Source organism: Chroicocephalus ridibundus, chromosome 5 (assembly GCF_963924245.1).
Source record: "Chroicocephalus ridibundus chromosome 5, bChrRid1.1, whole genome shotgun sequence".
In the NCBI taxonomy this organism is placed as follows: Eukaryota; Metazoa; Chordata; class Aves; order Charadriiformes; family Laridae; genus Chroicocephalus; species Chroicocephalus ridibundus.
Genome location: NC_086288.1, coordinates 62,690,157 through 62,707,828, shown reverse-complemented (window position 1 = coordinate 62,707,828; position 17,672 = coordinate 62,690,157). Strand labels below are relative to the sequence as shown.

General features: G+C 37.1%; 1 protein-coding gene across 2 annotated transcripts in view; it reads right to left on the bottom strand.

Moving 5' to 3' along the window:
* STIM2 (stromal interaction molecule 2) overlaps positions 1-17,672 on the bottom strand; it is a 66,473-nt gene that overhangs the window by 10,746 nt on the left and 38,055 nt on the right. For both annotated transcript variants that reach the window (XM_063335767.1, XM_063335768.1), the window contains exons 2-4: positions 15,939-16,069; positions 4,768-4,882; positions 494-605 (exon numbers count right to left, since the gene is read on the bottom strand). In XM_063335767.1, coding sequence (XP_063191837.1) covers positions 494-605; positions 4,768-4,882; positions 15,939-16,069 — 358 coding nt within the window. The remainder of the gene's footprint in view (positions 1-493; positions 606-4,767; positions 4,883-15,938; positions 16,070-17,672) is intronic.

The window sequence follows — 17,672 nt, the reverse complement described above, 5'->3', positions numbered from 1 at the left end:
CAAACAAAGAACATCCAATCATTTCCCTATTCTTTTATTTCTGGCATAATCATAAAATAAAACCATGTGGCATAGTTAAAGGTAATGGTATATTTGTAGACTTCTGACACCAACTCTCTGAAACACATGCAATACTCAAATTTAGTAGTTACGCTCAAGAAAAGGGGTTCTGTGGAAAGTTTTTGATGGATACCCATACAATAGATTGGAAGTTGTTCAAAAGAAAGTTCACTACCATGCAGAATTATGTGATCACAGATAAAAGCTTCAACAGCAAGAGAAAAAAAACTAAAGTGAAAGGAGTGGCAAGAAGCACTTATATTTTGAAATATTTTGGCCGAAAAAAAATGGAGCTAGCACTTCAAAACTGCAAGGACACTTGTCTTTTCTTGCATTTGACAATATCTTGTTAGACTTTAGTTCACATAGCTGTTCCCACCAAAGTAGCAACCTATAGGGAATTATTTAAAACTAATCCAGAAGAAACCGTCACCTGGGAAGCGTTGTTCCATTGACATTGCTGTCTCTAAAATTCTTTTCATATTGGGGCAGTTCAACAAATTCTGACAGCCACTGAAGAGTATCCTCTTGAGTCCAGTTATGAACTGGAAGAAAAAGTCAGTTTAATTACCTTTAATTTTTATAAAAAACAATATCAAGGCACAGAAGACAAGCAGTAGGAAAGCAGGTTACAGTGAGCAAGAGCATTTAGCCAAATATAATTGCAGAAAAATTAGCACTGACATTCACCAAGGTGTTTCTGGCATTTTGCCTTTTTCATTATACACTTCTCAGAGGAAGCTTAGACAAACTGTAAACAAACAGGCATGGAACCAGTAGAAACATTTCTTTATTAAAAATTCCACAGAATAATTTAGTGTTTTGCTTCAGTTTAAATCAGGGCAGCATCTTGTGACTTTTATCTACTTAAACTGATCTCAGTCTCAATCCTTTTGTCCTTGCTAACCCTGCAGAACTAAAACACGTGTCAGCAGGTGCTGTAGCCATTTAAGGCAATGCACCAAGACCTTCCCTAGGATGACGGCTTAAGAACTTGTTTTCACAAGAATCTTCACAGAGGCTCGTGCCTACTAACCACAAAATGGGAGCAGAGAAGAGGAGTTTGAAAGAAAAAACTGAAAGACGGAAAAAAATTTAACAGGAAAACAATTAAATCTCTCTCATATATGCCCAAAACAGCTATATAACATGCATAACAGTCCCACTAAAAAAATTATTTAAATATGTAGAGAATAATTATCAATTTTCCTGTATAACAGCATCAGTCTACATAACCTTTCATAGCTACAGATGCTTTAAGAAAGTAAGGAAATACTACCTACAGATTTTACAAAGAAAAAAAAAATAATCACACTTCTGGCTTTTACACGCCAGCTGCTACAGCGTACAGCTTCACACTGACAGTGCTGAACGGAAATTTTCTATCCATTTATAAAGTCTGCAAAAGTTTGTCTGCACATGAAAGAAATAAAGTGACCACCTCCTCCTGGACAGACATAACTTTGCATGAACAATTTTTTATTATTTAAAAAAAAAAAACCAAAAACAAAAACAAAACACCAACACATCTCTCTATCCAAAACTATTTGCAAGTGACAATGCTAGGCAGAGATTTCTTTAGAAACCCTATCACAAGGGCACATTCTCAGTGGTGAATTTTGACAATGATCCTTTACAAAGTGGTGCTCAAAGCTTGACAGGTAAGCTGCAGGAAGTAAAAATTTTTTATAAGTTCAAATTCATATTTCAGTTTGCACTAAAACTGAAAATAAGGACTTCTAGCTCTCTTGTCTACACTAGCATAGCTGAAAAATAAGCTTAAATAAGCTTGTCAGTCTGACAATAGTAAATCATTTATGAACTCCAGGTTCAACCATTACAGTTTTACTTTGCTACAAAATCAATTCCCAAGGGGCAACGCTACATCACCAAGGATGCGGCACCCTACCCTACCTATTCACCAAGACAGGTCAGAGAACTACCCAGCCGAAGGCCCCTGTGCTGATTTTACAGACTCCCTTACTATTGAAACTAAATACCTACACATCTCTCTTCAGACAGCAAGTTCATATGATCTTCACCCATTAGAGTGTGTTGGGGGGGCAAGAAGGCAGACACCCTTGAGACATAGAACTTTCAAAGACTACTGTACAAAGACAGGTTTTCAGGCATGAAAATAAATGTTCATTTGCCACGTTTGCTGCACTCACAACTAAGACCTCTTAAATGGCCTTGTAGAAAAAAACCTGAAGATGCACCTTTGATTTTAACTCAACATTAACTACTAAGCTTGATACTTTGAAATAGCTGAAAGACTCTAGGTGTATAAATATTTCTTAGCTTAGTCAAAGCAAACACCGTACAACAAGCATATACCAGCATTTAAATTTAAAGAACAGACACACACAATAACACAAGTGAAAGGACTTTCAGAAAGCAGTGTTTTCTATGCTTTTGAACGCTGTGGTGGTTCCTAGCCATGCCTCTAAAGGGAGTTCTCTGCAGAATTAGATTATGAGATTAAAAAATTCAAATGGCCACAGAAAGCATAAGTAACATCAATTAAACTAAACTGACAGTCTTGTTTTGTACTAAAGGGCTCACTGAAACTGTGTGACAACACAGTATCAATACGCTAGATGCTGATTTAAGCTACAATAGGATTCCCTCCCTGCAGGTAAAACCTCTAGCAGCCTTGAAATTCCTTTAATTTGCACCAGCACGGATCACCCCTTAAGGATGCTGTACCAGGTGGGGATACCAAAAGCCTGCCCAGTGCCAGAAATATTAAAAAGCAAAATTCTGAAGCTGTTTTATTTTATTAGGCAAATTTTAAAGCTTTGAATGGAGCCAGTCCTCAGGGTTCCATTCGCTGTATAAAATCCTTCTTAAGCAATTACTTAAAAATAACCTTTGTTTTTCTTAGTCCTAAAAGGAGACACCAAACAGCAATTGGGCACTTACTATACCATAAACAATGTTTTCACTTTCTTCCTTAAATCTTATCTCACATCACCAATATCTAAAACAGAAAGCAATTTTAAGCTATTTGACAAAGACTTAAGGCAAACATCCACATAGAGCAAGCTTTATGGGCAGGAATGGGCAATTCTACTCAGCATAAACTAAGCAGCAGCAGATCCACAAGACACCTCTGCGTCGGCACTAATGGGCACTATCAAGGGCACTATTTAGAGCTTGTAATTCTCACACAGATACTTCAGACTACTTAAAGTTTCAAATTACTGATACCGTCATTTACACTACCTTCCACCCTCTTGTTTAATGCTGTCAAATTACACTAAACTGGCACTATAAACTAGTAGCACATAAGAAACGAATAAATCAAAATTCCTAAAACATCTAGAAAGCAAAACGCAGTAGTTTCCATGTTACCTGATACTAAAGGAAGAGAGTTTATTATTTGAGAGGCTTCATGCTTTCTGACAGTCACCAGACCACTGTTAACACTGCTGGGGAGTCTCATCCTAAGGGCCTCCCTGTGGTGCAACTTTAGTTTCCTCAACAAGATGCACAGTAAAGACATTATAAGCAGACACAATAAGACCAGACATTCCTCTCAAAAGTCTTTCGAGTCTCACACTTCTCGCTACCTTCAAGAAAACTGGAACAAAGATATACGCAACAGACAAATTAGATACTTCTGATATCACTATAGCCTAAATTTTTTGAAGAGTTACTCAGAAGTTAGATGAACTGTATGGAGAAAATTTTCTCTGATAATCTATTTGCAATGTTTTAATTGAGCAAGATCTTCAGTGAATAAGTATTTACAGAATATTTGAAGAGATGGGCCTAAAAATCACTAGTTAAAACACAGATATTTACTACACAGCAAACACTTAACCAATGCATTACCTCAGACTGTACTTAAATGACTTCCTACATTAGCAGGATGAACCAATGGCATGTTCCTAGTTTCATTCCTCTTTTATTCCTCCTTTTAGCTGTTTGAATAATACCAACTTTTAGATCTCTATATGATCACCATTAGCACAACACCTTCTGAATGGTGTGAGGAAAAAAAAGTTAAGTATTTTTCTCCTAACAACTCTAACATTCCAGACCTCTGGAAATTTCTTTTTTAATCAGTATATCCTGGAACATATTTGGCAATGAACACTGTACTGCTCATTATGTACTGTCTTTTGATATTTAGAATATTTGGCTCAACTTACTTATTTCATTCAAATCAAAGCAGGGGAGGGATGGTGCTGTTGGCTTGTCAATCCATTTTCCTGTATCCCAAGTTTAAAGACACTTTCCACAATGCTTTGGACTAAGAATTCTAGCTCTTTGTGGCACAAAGAAAATTTACATCGAAGTGGAAGCACACTGGACTTTCCACTTACTACAATGTATCATAAATGTTTAAAAACACCATGACAGCAGCCCTTAGGGCTTACTAAATTAAAAACATGCTTATCTGGAATTCAGCGCTTGCAACGGTTACCTTCATAAATTACAACCTCATACTGATGAGCGTGTAAACTAGCTTAGTTTACTTACAATACACCCAGCATGTCATGAGGTAATTAACACTAGCTGGACTGAACGAGCTTTTAGTCAGGTTTACATACGCCTATAAATAAGAGTACCAAAACAGACTCATAAAGATGCTTTAAGAGGTCACGCATTTACTACTCTAAACAACCTGCTGGAAAAATTGTTGAATTATGTCTATTTCGATAACCACCATTATTTTTACTATTCTTCTTTACCTACCTTCAGATGTTTTCCAGCGCTTCCACAGATCCTCAATGGTGATATGTTTGTCTTCTCTGTGCAGATGACTATGTTTATTTGAGGCATCCTTGTATTGCATATCTTCCCTTAGGAACTGGAGAAAGAGGAAAACATCATCTTAAATGCCAAAATAACAATTTCTAAACAGAAACAACAAGGAAGTCAGGCAGAAGAGAATCTTTACTATCTTTTCCCCGTGCAAGCAACATACAATTCATGGAAGCTGGACTACATCAAAGATTCAGAAAGCAAGTTAAACACTCTTAGAGGATCTGATTAAATCCTAGAAAAACTGAAGGTGCAGTTACTAGTATATTGGTTTAACGAGAACATTAGTGTGCCTTAGATTTACAGTGATTGCAAGAACGCACCACACAAGTCATACTGTGTACTTCTTTATTCCGAAGTCATTTAACCAACTTCACCTACTTGAAAATAAGATTTGTAAGATTTGAAAACACGCCAGTCCTTTACACGTGAGTAATACCTGAATCCTGCCATACCAGTTAAATGCAACTGTTTGAGGGATGAGAGAAAGGTGTTGATTAAGTATTACTAAAGTATTTTGATTAGACAACAAAAATTTGATTCTATCATCAAGTTAAAAAACAGAAGTCATCTTAGGGCCAATTTTCTTCTTGCTAATCATTCCTCAGTGGTTACACTCCAAGCACAGAAGCATTACACGAAGCTGCTTCATTCACAGTAATTAATAGGAAGCCTATGTCAAAATACCATGCTTTGCCTTTTAGTAAACATGATAAAAAAAGGAAGATCCTTAACAGTGGAAACCTTCCATAGGTATCAGTCCCTAAAAGCACAGCATGAGCTGTCTCTGTGGATGGAGATCTCAACATTAGCACCAGAAAACCAACGCAAGAGCTAAGTAATCTTCCACAGTAGGCTGCTTGCTTTCTTCAGTTCCTGAAGAATAAACTGCTCAAGGAAAACCAGCTATAGGTAGTCATGACAGCTAACTCAAAAACCAGCTCTTTATTTGGCTGGTCGTATGTAATCACGACTTCAAGCAGAGGTGAGGAAGAAGGCCAAGCCAGCGATGCACTGCAGAAGATCCCACTTCTTAAAACTTAGTCCTGGTAACAGTTTCTTTGCAGAGCTTCGCACAGAGGCCTCATTTCTAACAAATCTAGAGATTACGTCATTGAAGAAACTGCAGGAAAGACTGAAAAGTAGTCAATGTTAAACCATAATATTAACTCTTTAATAAGTAGAGGCAGCGTATGATAGCAGAAATATGCACAAAAAAAGTTAACACTTATCAATTTCCCTTTACTAAAAACTTAATTCTTACTAAGAAGTGAGTCTAAAAATAGGGGAAGGCATTCAAGTTTCTCCTTTAACTGCTAGACTTGGGATAGTAGTTGCCCTCCCTAATCCAATCATAAAACCATATGTGTCTTTTGGTTCCAAATACAGATTGGATGCAAACCCTCTTATTTATCTACCACTTCAAAACTTTTTTGGTTTTCAGACATTAGTTTTCTAAAGCCTTTTGATTCCTAAAATAGTTCCATTTAGCCCATACAAATTGCACAAGCATTTTTAACTACTCTTCCCTATGCATATGAGAGGCATAAATACAGATATAAATATACATACATGTATATACTTGATAAATATAGGAGAAATCTATGAAATATATAAGAACAATTGAAAATAGCAGCCTGTTGGGGCAGGGACAATTACAGAACTTCTGAAACACCATGGACCAGCAACTGCAAAGGATGCAATAAGTACAGAAAAGGACTGACTGCTGTAACTACATGCAAATATAAAAATATCTGCTGCATAACCTGTTGCATATTCCATGTTCCAAGTGCACTGAGTAATTGCCAAATTGGTACAATTGGTCACCACAATCATGAAGCTGGCAATTTCCACAGCTAACACGCAATCAAAGGTGGATTATTTTATTCGTTCCTACGCTGTGTTTATCAAAGAGTAAACTGAAGAAAAGGAACTAAAGAATAAGAAACAAAGAAATCTTCTTAACCACTAACGTACCTAAGACTTTCCAGATTAAAGTACACACAGTTGGAGCAGCGGGAAAGAGCTGCTGTTTGCCCACCTCACCTTTTCCCTTCAGACTGCGAGTACCTACAGCTACCATCCCCCAACACATCTTTTGCTTCTGCAAAATGCACTAAAAAGACAGAGAAAAATATAATATAGGTCCTTCCCTTTGAATACTGTCTCCCTTCATACGTGGGTTTAGGTGCACATTAACTCTCGCTCTTCAGCTTCCTAAGGACTGGCCATGCACTGCCCTGGGAGGCTCCAAATGTTGGGTGTGGACATTGGTTTTTAAAAAAAAAAAAAAAAAAAAAAAAAAAAAAAAAAAAAACCAAACGTTGTAGGCCGGATCAAGTTCCTGAAGAGGAACAGAATGGAATATATGCTATATGTAAAGGATTCAGCACATTTTGCATCTCCTCAGCTAAAACTCACACCTCATATCGGTTTTGTTTGTAAGAAACAAACTTGCTTCTATCTTTACTGCTAGTTGTCACCAGAAGTTGTAAAATACTTTCGGATGAGAATGTCTGAACAGTTACAGATGCTGTCAAGGAAAGTCTGAATTGCTGGTAACAACGCTACATACAGGGTTAGGAATAAAGAAGAGAAGGAAGACGCCAGCTGATAAACAGAAAATTTTCAAGGTGTTATATCTCACCCCAAAGCACTATAAGGTACTATAAGAAAGCATTCTGATTTTAAAAATGGGGTGGACGTAGGTTACCTTGGCAAGCAGAGAGGCAGTGCAAACAGCAGTTCATGGAAAACTTGCAGCATTTGATGTCGTTCTGCTATGGAGCCCACAGAGGGAGCAAGAGTCAACGCATGAATTCACATCCGCAACACAGCGCTGGGACACAACCGCCTCCGCCAACAATTTGAGGGGAACAAATGAAAAGCCCGGTTTCAAACTTCATCACAAATACAGAAAACAAATCCAAGATCGAAGCACAAGATTTCCCGGGAGAAGAGGACGACAGTAGAAAAGATCTGGTTTATACTGAGAGACTGCTCAGAGTATTTGACTCTGTCCCTTTTTCAAAAGGGACTGCCAGCACACAAACTTGGAAGCAGTTTGCTTTTACTAATCAGTACACAGTTACTCCTCAGAGGGAGAGATTAGGCATTTATAAGAATTTCTTCAAGAAAAGAGCCTCTTTTCTGTTCAATCCTACCCATATTGCTCTCAGATCCTGTGAGAATAACCCTGATGACTTCTTCAGCGAGGTCCTCTGACACAGGACGGTCACAACGGTAAAGTTACAGGATGCAGAGATAGAAAGGGGCTGTCACATTTCAAAGAATAAACACATTTACTAATGAAGAGATATATGACATCAAACCTCTTTCTTTTGTTTAAAAGATCTTTGTTTCAAAACTGGCCAAATATGGAAGTTCTCCTTTAACAAAAGGAATTGTGTCCTAAGTTGAAGTCAGTCATAAAAACAGAACAACTCTGGTAAAAAGAGGATTTTTCTGTTCCTTGTCAGGGCAGCTAATCTCTCTTCTGTTGCCCTGGTCATTAAGTATACAAAGAAAAGGTTAGAAAAATAATTCTAAAATAGGGAGGTTAAAAGAATAAGCTCTAACAAAAAAAATATCTAAGGATTATCTTAGCCAACATAATTACTTAAGAGGGAGAAAGTTTTTTAAGACTACAAAGTTGAAACCAAGAAAGCAGCAGATAAGTTACGTAAAAACTGTGTGAAACAAAAAATCATTTGTCAAAGCAGTTACTTCAAAAACAAGTAGAGAGTAAAAAAAAAACCACCACACCTCGACTCAAAACTGGAGGTTTGATCCCAAAAGTACCATAACAACTCTGCCTCTACAAAGATTCCCATCCCAAAGCCCAAGGTTCAGCAGTGTAATAGATGAAGAGGAAACTTTCTGCTCTCTAGAGAGGACAGGACTTGTGGAGCCCTGGAAAACAGTTACAAAGTCATGTATGCCACAACCTTCCTTTCTCTAAAGAAAGCTTTTAGTACATTCATCAAAATCCTGTCGACTCATAACTGAAAACTAACCTGATGCATGAACCACAAAAAAAAATTCTGACCCTTCCAAAAGAGGAAAAAAAACACACCAAAATCCAATACTGCTTGGACAGGCAGAGAGTGCTTACAAACTAAAGCCACATGCAACAATACAAAAAGTTAAAATATGTTAAAATATGGGAACTGGAAGTTGCAAGAGATGCTTGCTCCTTCAGGAGCAAATGAACAATTGCATACTTTTGCAAACACCAGTGGAAAAGTAAAATTCACCACACTCGCTAACTGCAGAAGGAAGTACTCATATGCTATGTTTATGTTTTGTTCTGGGTGAAGGCTCAAGTTTATGATTTTCAGTTTCACCAACTTAAAATAGACCCTCTAACTGACAAGTTTACTTTAAAAGCAATTAGTAACATTGCCTGGCTAAATACTACTGTCTTCCTTGAGCATCTATTCCTTAAACAGTATTATTCCCTTCAGTTTTAATCCTTCAAAAGAAAACCTGCAAAAGCTACAGCTTCAGTTTTCCTGTAATTCTACCTTCAGATACAGCAGGTCACCATTACACGGGCTTTTAATACATTCCCTACTGTCTACTGCTACCAGACTTATTGCAGTGCAGTATAGACTAAGTTGTGATGGCAAGTGTGGTTTTAAAAGGCAACATACTATGGTATGACAACAAAGGCAACGTTCAGGTATGACAGCGGTTGCAACTGCCTACCCTACAGGAATGGCTTCTAAATATGTTATACAGTAAAATAAGAAAATGTATTAAACCCTAATAAAAACATTACTAGAAAAACATAGACATAGCCTCAAAAGTGTTACCAAGTAGTAATCTAGAAATTTTATTGAGAAAAAAAAAAAGATTATTGCAGCTCAAAATAAAACTGTAGCTATTCTACTGCAAAGTAAACTTTGTAATCTCTTCAAAGCCACATTAGAATTTCCAAGGGGGCATTTCATTGTAGCAGGACTAAATGCCTGCAGTGCTACATAACCAGGTGCAGACAGCTTCATATTAGCTTAAGTAGTTCCAAGGCAGGCAAGGCATGAGGTAGGTCTGATCCAAATCACGTTGGAACAGGTTTCTATGCAACCGTACCCATGATAACACCCGCTGCCTCTCTCCACCACTTCTTTGCACGAGCACAGCCACAGACTAACACGGTCACAGTAATGTTTTCAGACAAGACCTGGCTCCTACCTACCCTGTTCTGAAAAAACTGTGTAGACATGCTCAGAGTTGCTTATAAAACTTCAGGAGGCTAAAAGACACTCTGAATGGGGACAAAACACTAGCAGTTGAATGATAAAATTCAACGCAAAAAAAAAGACCTCTATTAACAGATCTATGACTAAGGGAATCAAAGTAACCCAATAGCTTTGGGAGAAAAGGTTCGCTACACTGGTTAGGAAGCTCAAAATACTCGTTGGAAAAGCTCGACGTTCATAACAATGTTCTTGCACAGCGAGATGTAAAACACACTCAGGAGCCACCCCAGTGGTGTGCACAACAGCTGTAACATTTTCAGTTTCTGAACCACTGCAGCAGGTATTTCTCTGCCATACAGAATTTTGCCTAATTGGCTGACAACAAAGTACAAACAAGTTTACACAAATATGAACACCAGTTTAAGGACCTTTATTATATGAATGATAAGGATATCAGAATAAGGATAACAGAATACTAAGGGAACTTTAAAGGGCATTTAGCATCTTGCCAGTGTATATTTGCAGAAAAGAAAACGAAGCAAGAGCTCGGTCTACAGCGGAACCTCTCCCAGCTGAAATTATAACACTTGGGGTAGGTTTCTGAAGTTTAATGAGGTCCCAAGATGCACTAAACAAAGGAAGATCAAGCTTTTGAACCATGTCATCAATTATTTTTTAACATCTGTTCCATACATAGCTGTACTTCCCTCCCTCCCACAAAAAATCTTCTGCTAAATCTTTACTCCCTCCAAGATGTAACAATTTGCTTTTGTTCAAGAATACAGAAGGGCTATTCACTTAGAGCCATCCTGAGTTTAATATTAAGTTCTGAAAGCGTTTTTTCACCTTTATGCTCCTAATATCCAAAATACATACTTAAAATGGGGAGTACCACGCTGTCTTGGCAACTAGGTTCTTCAGGATTTCCTGTCACAGAATTTCTTGCTATTTTGCCCAAAGTATTTAGTACTCATTACTGTCCAGAACACATTATTGAAATGAACAGGTCTCTGGTCCAAACTAGTAAATCATGTTTCATTCTTTTTTAATATCTCTTACAGAATTAAAGAACAAAGATATCCACACTTACTTCACCAACTCATCTTTACACACATTGAATAGGCAGCTATTTCAGCAGTAATTCAGAAAATTATTTCATATTGAAGTTACATGTTAAATTTTGTATATCCAGATTCTCTTAAAATAGTAATACTTATGCATTATTATTTTAATTTAGCAAGCCTGTAAAATAAATTGTGATGTACAGATGCATATACCATTTTAATTGCTAAAAGAAAGGAAGCATAAATAACCAAGAATTTGACTAGCAAATTAATTACACCGTAAAAATAAATAGTAAGTGCATGAACTGGTTCTCCTTTATCATAAAACCTTTAACGACAAATTAGCACTAAAGGGAGGGTATACTGACGCATACTGAACTCACCCCAGTTCTATAAATTATTTATTAACTGAGTTGTTTACACTTGAGCTCTGTATCTTCTCCATTTTTATTTCCTTCTGGAGTCTTTCTTTGACTTTTTTTTCTCTTTTAGACTTCACCTCTCATCTTCTCTCTCAGATTATTTGCATCTTGGATGCAAATATGACCTCAAACGATAGCTTCACAGAGCCCACCCATTCAGAAATAGTCACTTCAAAGGAAGATCTTGGGCTATCAAATATTCTGCCCCTGTCAAACTTACTACAGCCAAAGTGCTATATATTACTATTGCTATTCTTCATCAGATCATACTAGCTACTTCTTCTGCTTTAATTGCTCTATAGAAGGCAATCCTCCTCCCTGTTTTAGGCCACTAAAGCTAGATTCTTTTTGATTCTTGCCTCCAGACAACATTTTAAGTCAGGCACTTCTGCATATCACCCCTCAGATTCCAACTTCTTTGACTATACTGTTAAAAGTCATTCTTTGATCATTTTGTGCTTTCAATACTGCAGTCTTTTCCTCTCTACACAGTGTTTTTTGTTTTGGTTTTGGGTTTTTTTGGTGTTTTTGTGGGGGTATGTTACATTGGGGTTTTTTGTTAAGGAATGATGCAAGCGCAATCACAGAAAAAAACGCAAGCAAAATATCAAGATATTAAGTGATCTATCCAAAGATCGCACGCAAAGCTGTGAATTCATGCCATTAGCTTTGTGTGACGTTAGACACCCAGTGAGAGACTAATATTTCAAAAACATCAACTTATTCTACTTCTACAGAGAGAGATTCCTTGACGAAGTGACTTGATGCAGGATCTACATATAGAGGTCATTTGGAAACAGGAAAAACCTATGTAAATAGTGAACATATGATAAGTCTGTCTTACTGCTTGCGTGTCTTCATCATTAAAACAAATCATGTACACGTGGTGCAACAGATGCTTCCTGAGGCAGATAACCTCCCACAACACATGACTAAAACATCAGTTAGCAATAAGTTCTCCCTTTTGGTTACGCTTTTACAGTCTACCTCTTTAAACCAGCTTAATTGCAATCTTCTGTATGTTAATAATAAAGTAATAACAGCTGGAGCTAGATTTGATAGAGAAATTCATATTAGCGTGCCCTAACGGTAAGTATAGACTTTTTCCACATTCTTCCCTTTTCCTCTTCTCTGCTGTACCATACTCTCTGGTTTCACACTGTGACAGGAATTAGTAACTGCAAAGTAAAGCATACTCTAAAGTATGACACAAATTTATTATCCAAACAATTATTTTTTTCTTTCAGTTATGTTTCTTGAAGTACCTAATTCTATATTAAAAATTCAGGGCAAGTATTGGAAAGTTACGTAAATCTTGAATTAAAAAAAAATTCAAACACATGAGTAGCTATGAAAAAAGCTCCCTTTTTCAAGTATTTTGTAATATCTAGAATTAGAAAAGTATGTTCTAGTGAATTTAGAAGTTCACGTTTTTTCATCTTCATAAATCTAAGTTATACCATCTAGTCTAACCTAGGTAACAGGCCAAAGAATAAGGAAAAAAATATCTAACCAGTCCATGCTCAAACTAGAGCCCCTCTATCTCCCTTAGAAGACTTCAACAAATCCCGCATGTGTTTTAATGACTAATAAATCCCATGCTAAAAAATTAGATCAAGTTTCCCCACATCAATTTCATCAAGGTCAAACACAAGCTTCTTTCCAGTGCACACAGGTAGATACAAAAGGCTTTCAAGTGTCAGACAGTTTTTGAGGAAATAAAGTTTCTTATAAAAGTTCAAATTCCCTTATGTCCTAGAGAAATTCTCTCTTTACAGAATGTTTTTTTGTGAGACTTCATGTTACAGAGGAAAAACAAACTACAACATAAAACAAGGCATGAGGAACATTAGGAAAAATAATAGACAGTGTGCAGATGAAGTGTCTGGAATCACTGTTGGGAGTTCTCAACTGGATTAGCAAATTAAAATAGCTAAAATAAATAGTTCAACATCTTTAGCTCTTGTTACCTTCCCCTCTCAAAATAACTTATTTACAAGAACTTCCTTCCTTGGTGTAAATATATACTTGTAATTTGTAACACTGTTTTAGTGCTGGTAAAACAGCAGAAAGTTATTGCACTTTGTCACATTTTCCCTGCCAAATAAAAAGCCGATGAGTATCTAATCAACTTACTCAATATACTGTCATTCAGGAGTCTTGCAAGCAAAAACCACGCAAGGACGAAACAGGAAATGCACTACCCTGCTGTTAAGTAAAATCCCTGTAGTTCATGTGAGCTTTACTTCTAATTAAGTTTTTTTTTTAATTATCAGTCCTCATTCTTAATAAAAACAAGCAGCATCACCACTGTGACAGAAGAAAAACAAATCTGGTTTTGAAATAGTGTATATTAGGACACAGACCTACTATACATTTAGACCTACTGTAATCAGGCAACTACATAACTATATTGTTAAAATGTCAGATCTTTTAAAATTATGGTAAAGATCCAGTAAGAGCGCTACAGCACGAACATACAGGTTACTAGTTGAACTTGCAATTAAATTGCATTTCTCATTAATTTCAGGTTTGCTTTTAATGTCTTAGAAGAAAGTACCCTATGCAAATACATATTCATCACTGATTTGCATGAAAACTATATGTACAAAAAAACCCTAATTTAGGTGGGTTTTTAATTAAATATTTCTTCAATAATTAAAAATGAGCTAGCAGAAAAAAGGGCTAGTTTCAGTCATCTTATTTTATGCACAGTGAGTAGTTTGAATATGAAGTTTCACTCATCATTCATTACCCCAGCTATAACCCATCATGAACTGTTCTAATTCCAGTCATCTTAAGAGGTTTTAAGAGTAGCTTCTGTTGCTTGGGTTTATCTTGACATTCCTCTGGAACAGGAAGAAACTTAAGGTCAGATATGAAGATGGTTCACTGGAAACCAGGACAGATCCTTTTTGAATACCAATAAAAAGTTTCCCCATGTATAAATACTTCAGTATTTTTTTTAAACTTCCTTAACTTCCACGTATAACAAATGCAGCACAAGTCATGAGAATCACACAATGCTGAGAAGCTCTTCAGAAAGCTTTCACACTATTACCAATGTTTCAGTTTGCAGACTGGATTGTGCCTGTCCGAAACATTAATTTACAATAACCAAATATTCTGCCATAACAGAGCTAGACTATTTCCAGTGCCTGAACTACCTCGCCATGACACTCCCTAAGGCACAGGTTTTCTCCTCCAAAGTCAAAAAGTATGTTACTTCATTCTCTCCACCTTCTCTCTGAAGGAACTACGTGTTCCTTCAGAAAACTCATGTCAACCAAGCAATCACTATTGATGCTGTTTGTACACAGTCACACAGAAAAGTAACTAGCATCACATTAAACTTGACAATGATAATTCGCAACTTAACTCATTCAGGGACAACAATCTTCCCTGAGATGTTACAAAAAAGGGAAGAGAAATCAGGGCTAGATTATTCTCCTGCTCACCTCTGGTGAGATTGGGCTTTAGAGTCACATAGCAACACCCTCATTTTTAGGGGACATCTTCATACCCTCACTTGCTCAAGCCTGTACCTAACAACTGCCAGGTAGCAGAAACAAGAACAATGAAACTACATGGATATTTCCATTCCCAACCAGCAATCTTAAGAATCACAATGTTAAAGTTGACTAAGTACAAGGGCAAGTCCTTTGCCAGGACCACCAGGAGCCTGCCCACCAAAGTCATTCAAGTACAATCACAAAAAAACTTCAGGCAGGGTCTGAAACATTGGAACAGGCTGCCAAGGGAAGTCTTGGAATCCCCATCCCTAGAGATATTTAAAAGACAGGTAGATGTGGTGCTTAGGGACATGGTTTAGTGGTGGTTTTGGCAGAGTTAGGCTGGTGGTCGGACTTTATGATCTTAAAGGTCCCTTCCAACCAAACTACCATTAACCTACAGCAGGAGGTGCTTACTACTTGCCTGCAAAATGTAAGCAAAAACACATAGGAAAGCCTTCTAGGTTGCTGCCTGTAACAGATACTGTTTTGCACCACGAAGTGCCTGGAAGAGATCTAAGGTAAACAGGAAAGCCCAGAGATGCCTTACACAAGAAAACCTTAGAGAAAAGAAACCAAAATACTAGGTGGCAGATCAGGTCAACTCTTAGTTGCCTCATTGCAAGCTAAACCAACACCATTTGTCTACCTTTTACACTAATCACAAAAATAACAGCTTTTATACATAGTCATATAAAACTTTCCTTTAGGCTAGAACAACGGACAATAATATTCCATTTCAGACAATTCTAGAAATTAGACTTTCCTTCCACATTTGCCTGAATTAAGAAAAACAGCAATGACTACTCAAGTGCTGGAACATAAAGAGCAGCTACATAAAACAGGCGGAAAAAAAAGACAGACCTCATGAATGCACAAGTGAAGGCTTTTTAGTCCTACCTCATCACTTTCATCTACTTCAATACCACCGTCTTTGTCATCATCCATTTGCTTATGGATCATCCGGAGAGCTTCTAGGCTGAATCGGTCCTCCTCAGTAAAGCACGGTGGGCTGAGTGAACTGCAGGGATCTGAAGGGCAGGGGGGGTGGGGGGGGTGGTGGAAGAACAAAAACAAAAAAATATTAGCTACTGTCACCTAGAATATAAAGCTCTCAAGCAAGAAAGGGCTTAAATTTCTGTATGTGTACAGGTACTTCATTGCACATAGCATCATAGATGTCAAATTTAGCTGTAACATAATAATTCTTACCAAAAAAGCGAAGGGAGTGGGGGAAATGAACTCTTTTTTTTTTTTCTTTTTTTTTTCCTTTTTTTTTTTTTTTTTTTTCCTTTTATCCAGGAAGGAAGCCCAAAGAATAGGCTGGAATAGTTTGACTCGACTCTCTCTTCCAACCCTGTAACCGCTGACTCCACCTCTTTCTTCTGTCTATCATCCACCCTAATAATGTATCACTGCAATAGCAAATAGAGTCACTACATTTTCCAAGTTCCTTTCTGAAAGCCTGGCTAAACAGAGACCAGTGGAGGGAGAGAAAAAGAGTTGTCATGTTCTACAGTCATAGCTTCATAAACAGATAACAAAGGGATGGTAACCACACTGCAGATCAAATTCAAAGTAAGTAGTACTACTGAATGCAAAATATTCAAGGAGGACTGCAAGAGAAAAAAGCACAGCACAAAGAAAATTCAACTGATAATAATACGCGGTATCTCAGTCCTGTATGCTCTGACCAAAACCAGCAGTCACCGTGGACCAGGATTCCAGGTCAAAAATAGTACGTTTTCATTTGCATTCATTACTGAAGGCTCACAATTTGTGTGCATCTGATGGCTCTGCTTTCACCACGTCGGATGGTCATCCCTCTGTTCTTTCCCACAAGGCACACGCCAAATTATCCACAATGCTTGATGATCAACCATCATTAAACACTGGTCTTTCACAGACCTTGGTATTAACTCATAGCAAGCTATTTCATTAATTCTGATGTACCAAACACCATCAAAGAGCAGAAGGTAGAAAAGGATAGAGAAATAATTTTTTGAAATTTCAGCTTTAATAAGATAGCAAATCCCCACTGTAATAGCCATAATAGCCCCATAAGCTGGTACACTCTACTTTACTCCTATGCTGACTCAATTTGTATTTGCATTGATATGACTCATTTTTGCTTCTTCTAGTCTATTTAAAGAATTAAGCTTTCATGTTACTCCAGAATTTATTAAAAGCTAATTTATATAAGTAATGAAAAGGAAGCACATATAGAAACAGAAAAATAAGTTTATTGTGTTAGCATTTCTGTACCAATAAATTTAAAAATAATCAAAAATAATGGATGCTGATAAGACTCAGCTTACATAAGGCTACAAAGCAGTAGTACAAAGGTAGCAACCATGGCATAGCTGGAACCTCAGACGCATATTAACAGGACTGATCCCTACAGCTAGACATGAGCCAAAGCATTCTTACTTTATACACCAATTTAATTATACAGAAGTTAAATTCCCTGTTATCTGTGCCCATGTATCAATTAAAACAAAAACCACAAAAAAAGAAAAATCACTACAAAAAACCCAAACTCACTGACACTGCCCCAGAACAGAGACATGCTGGTTTTAGAACTACTTCGCATAAATCAGAAATACGCATTACTAAACATCAAACCAGGACAAC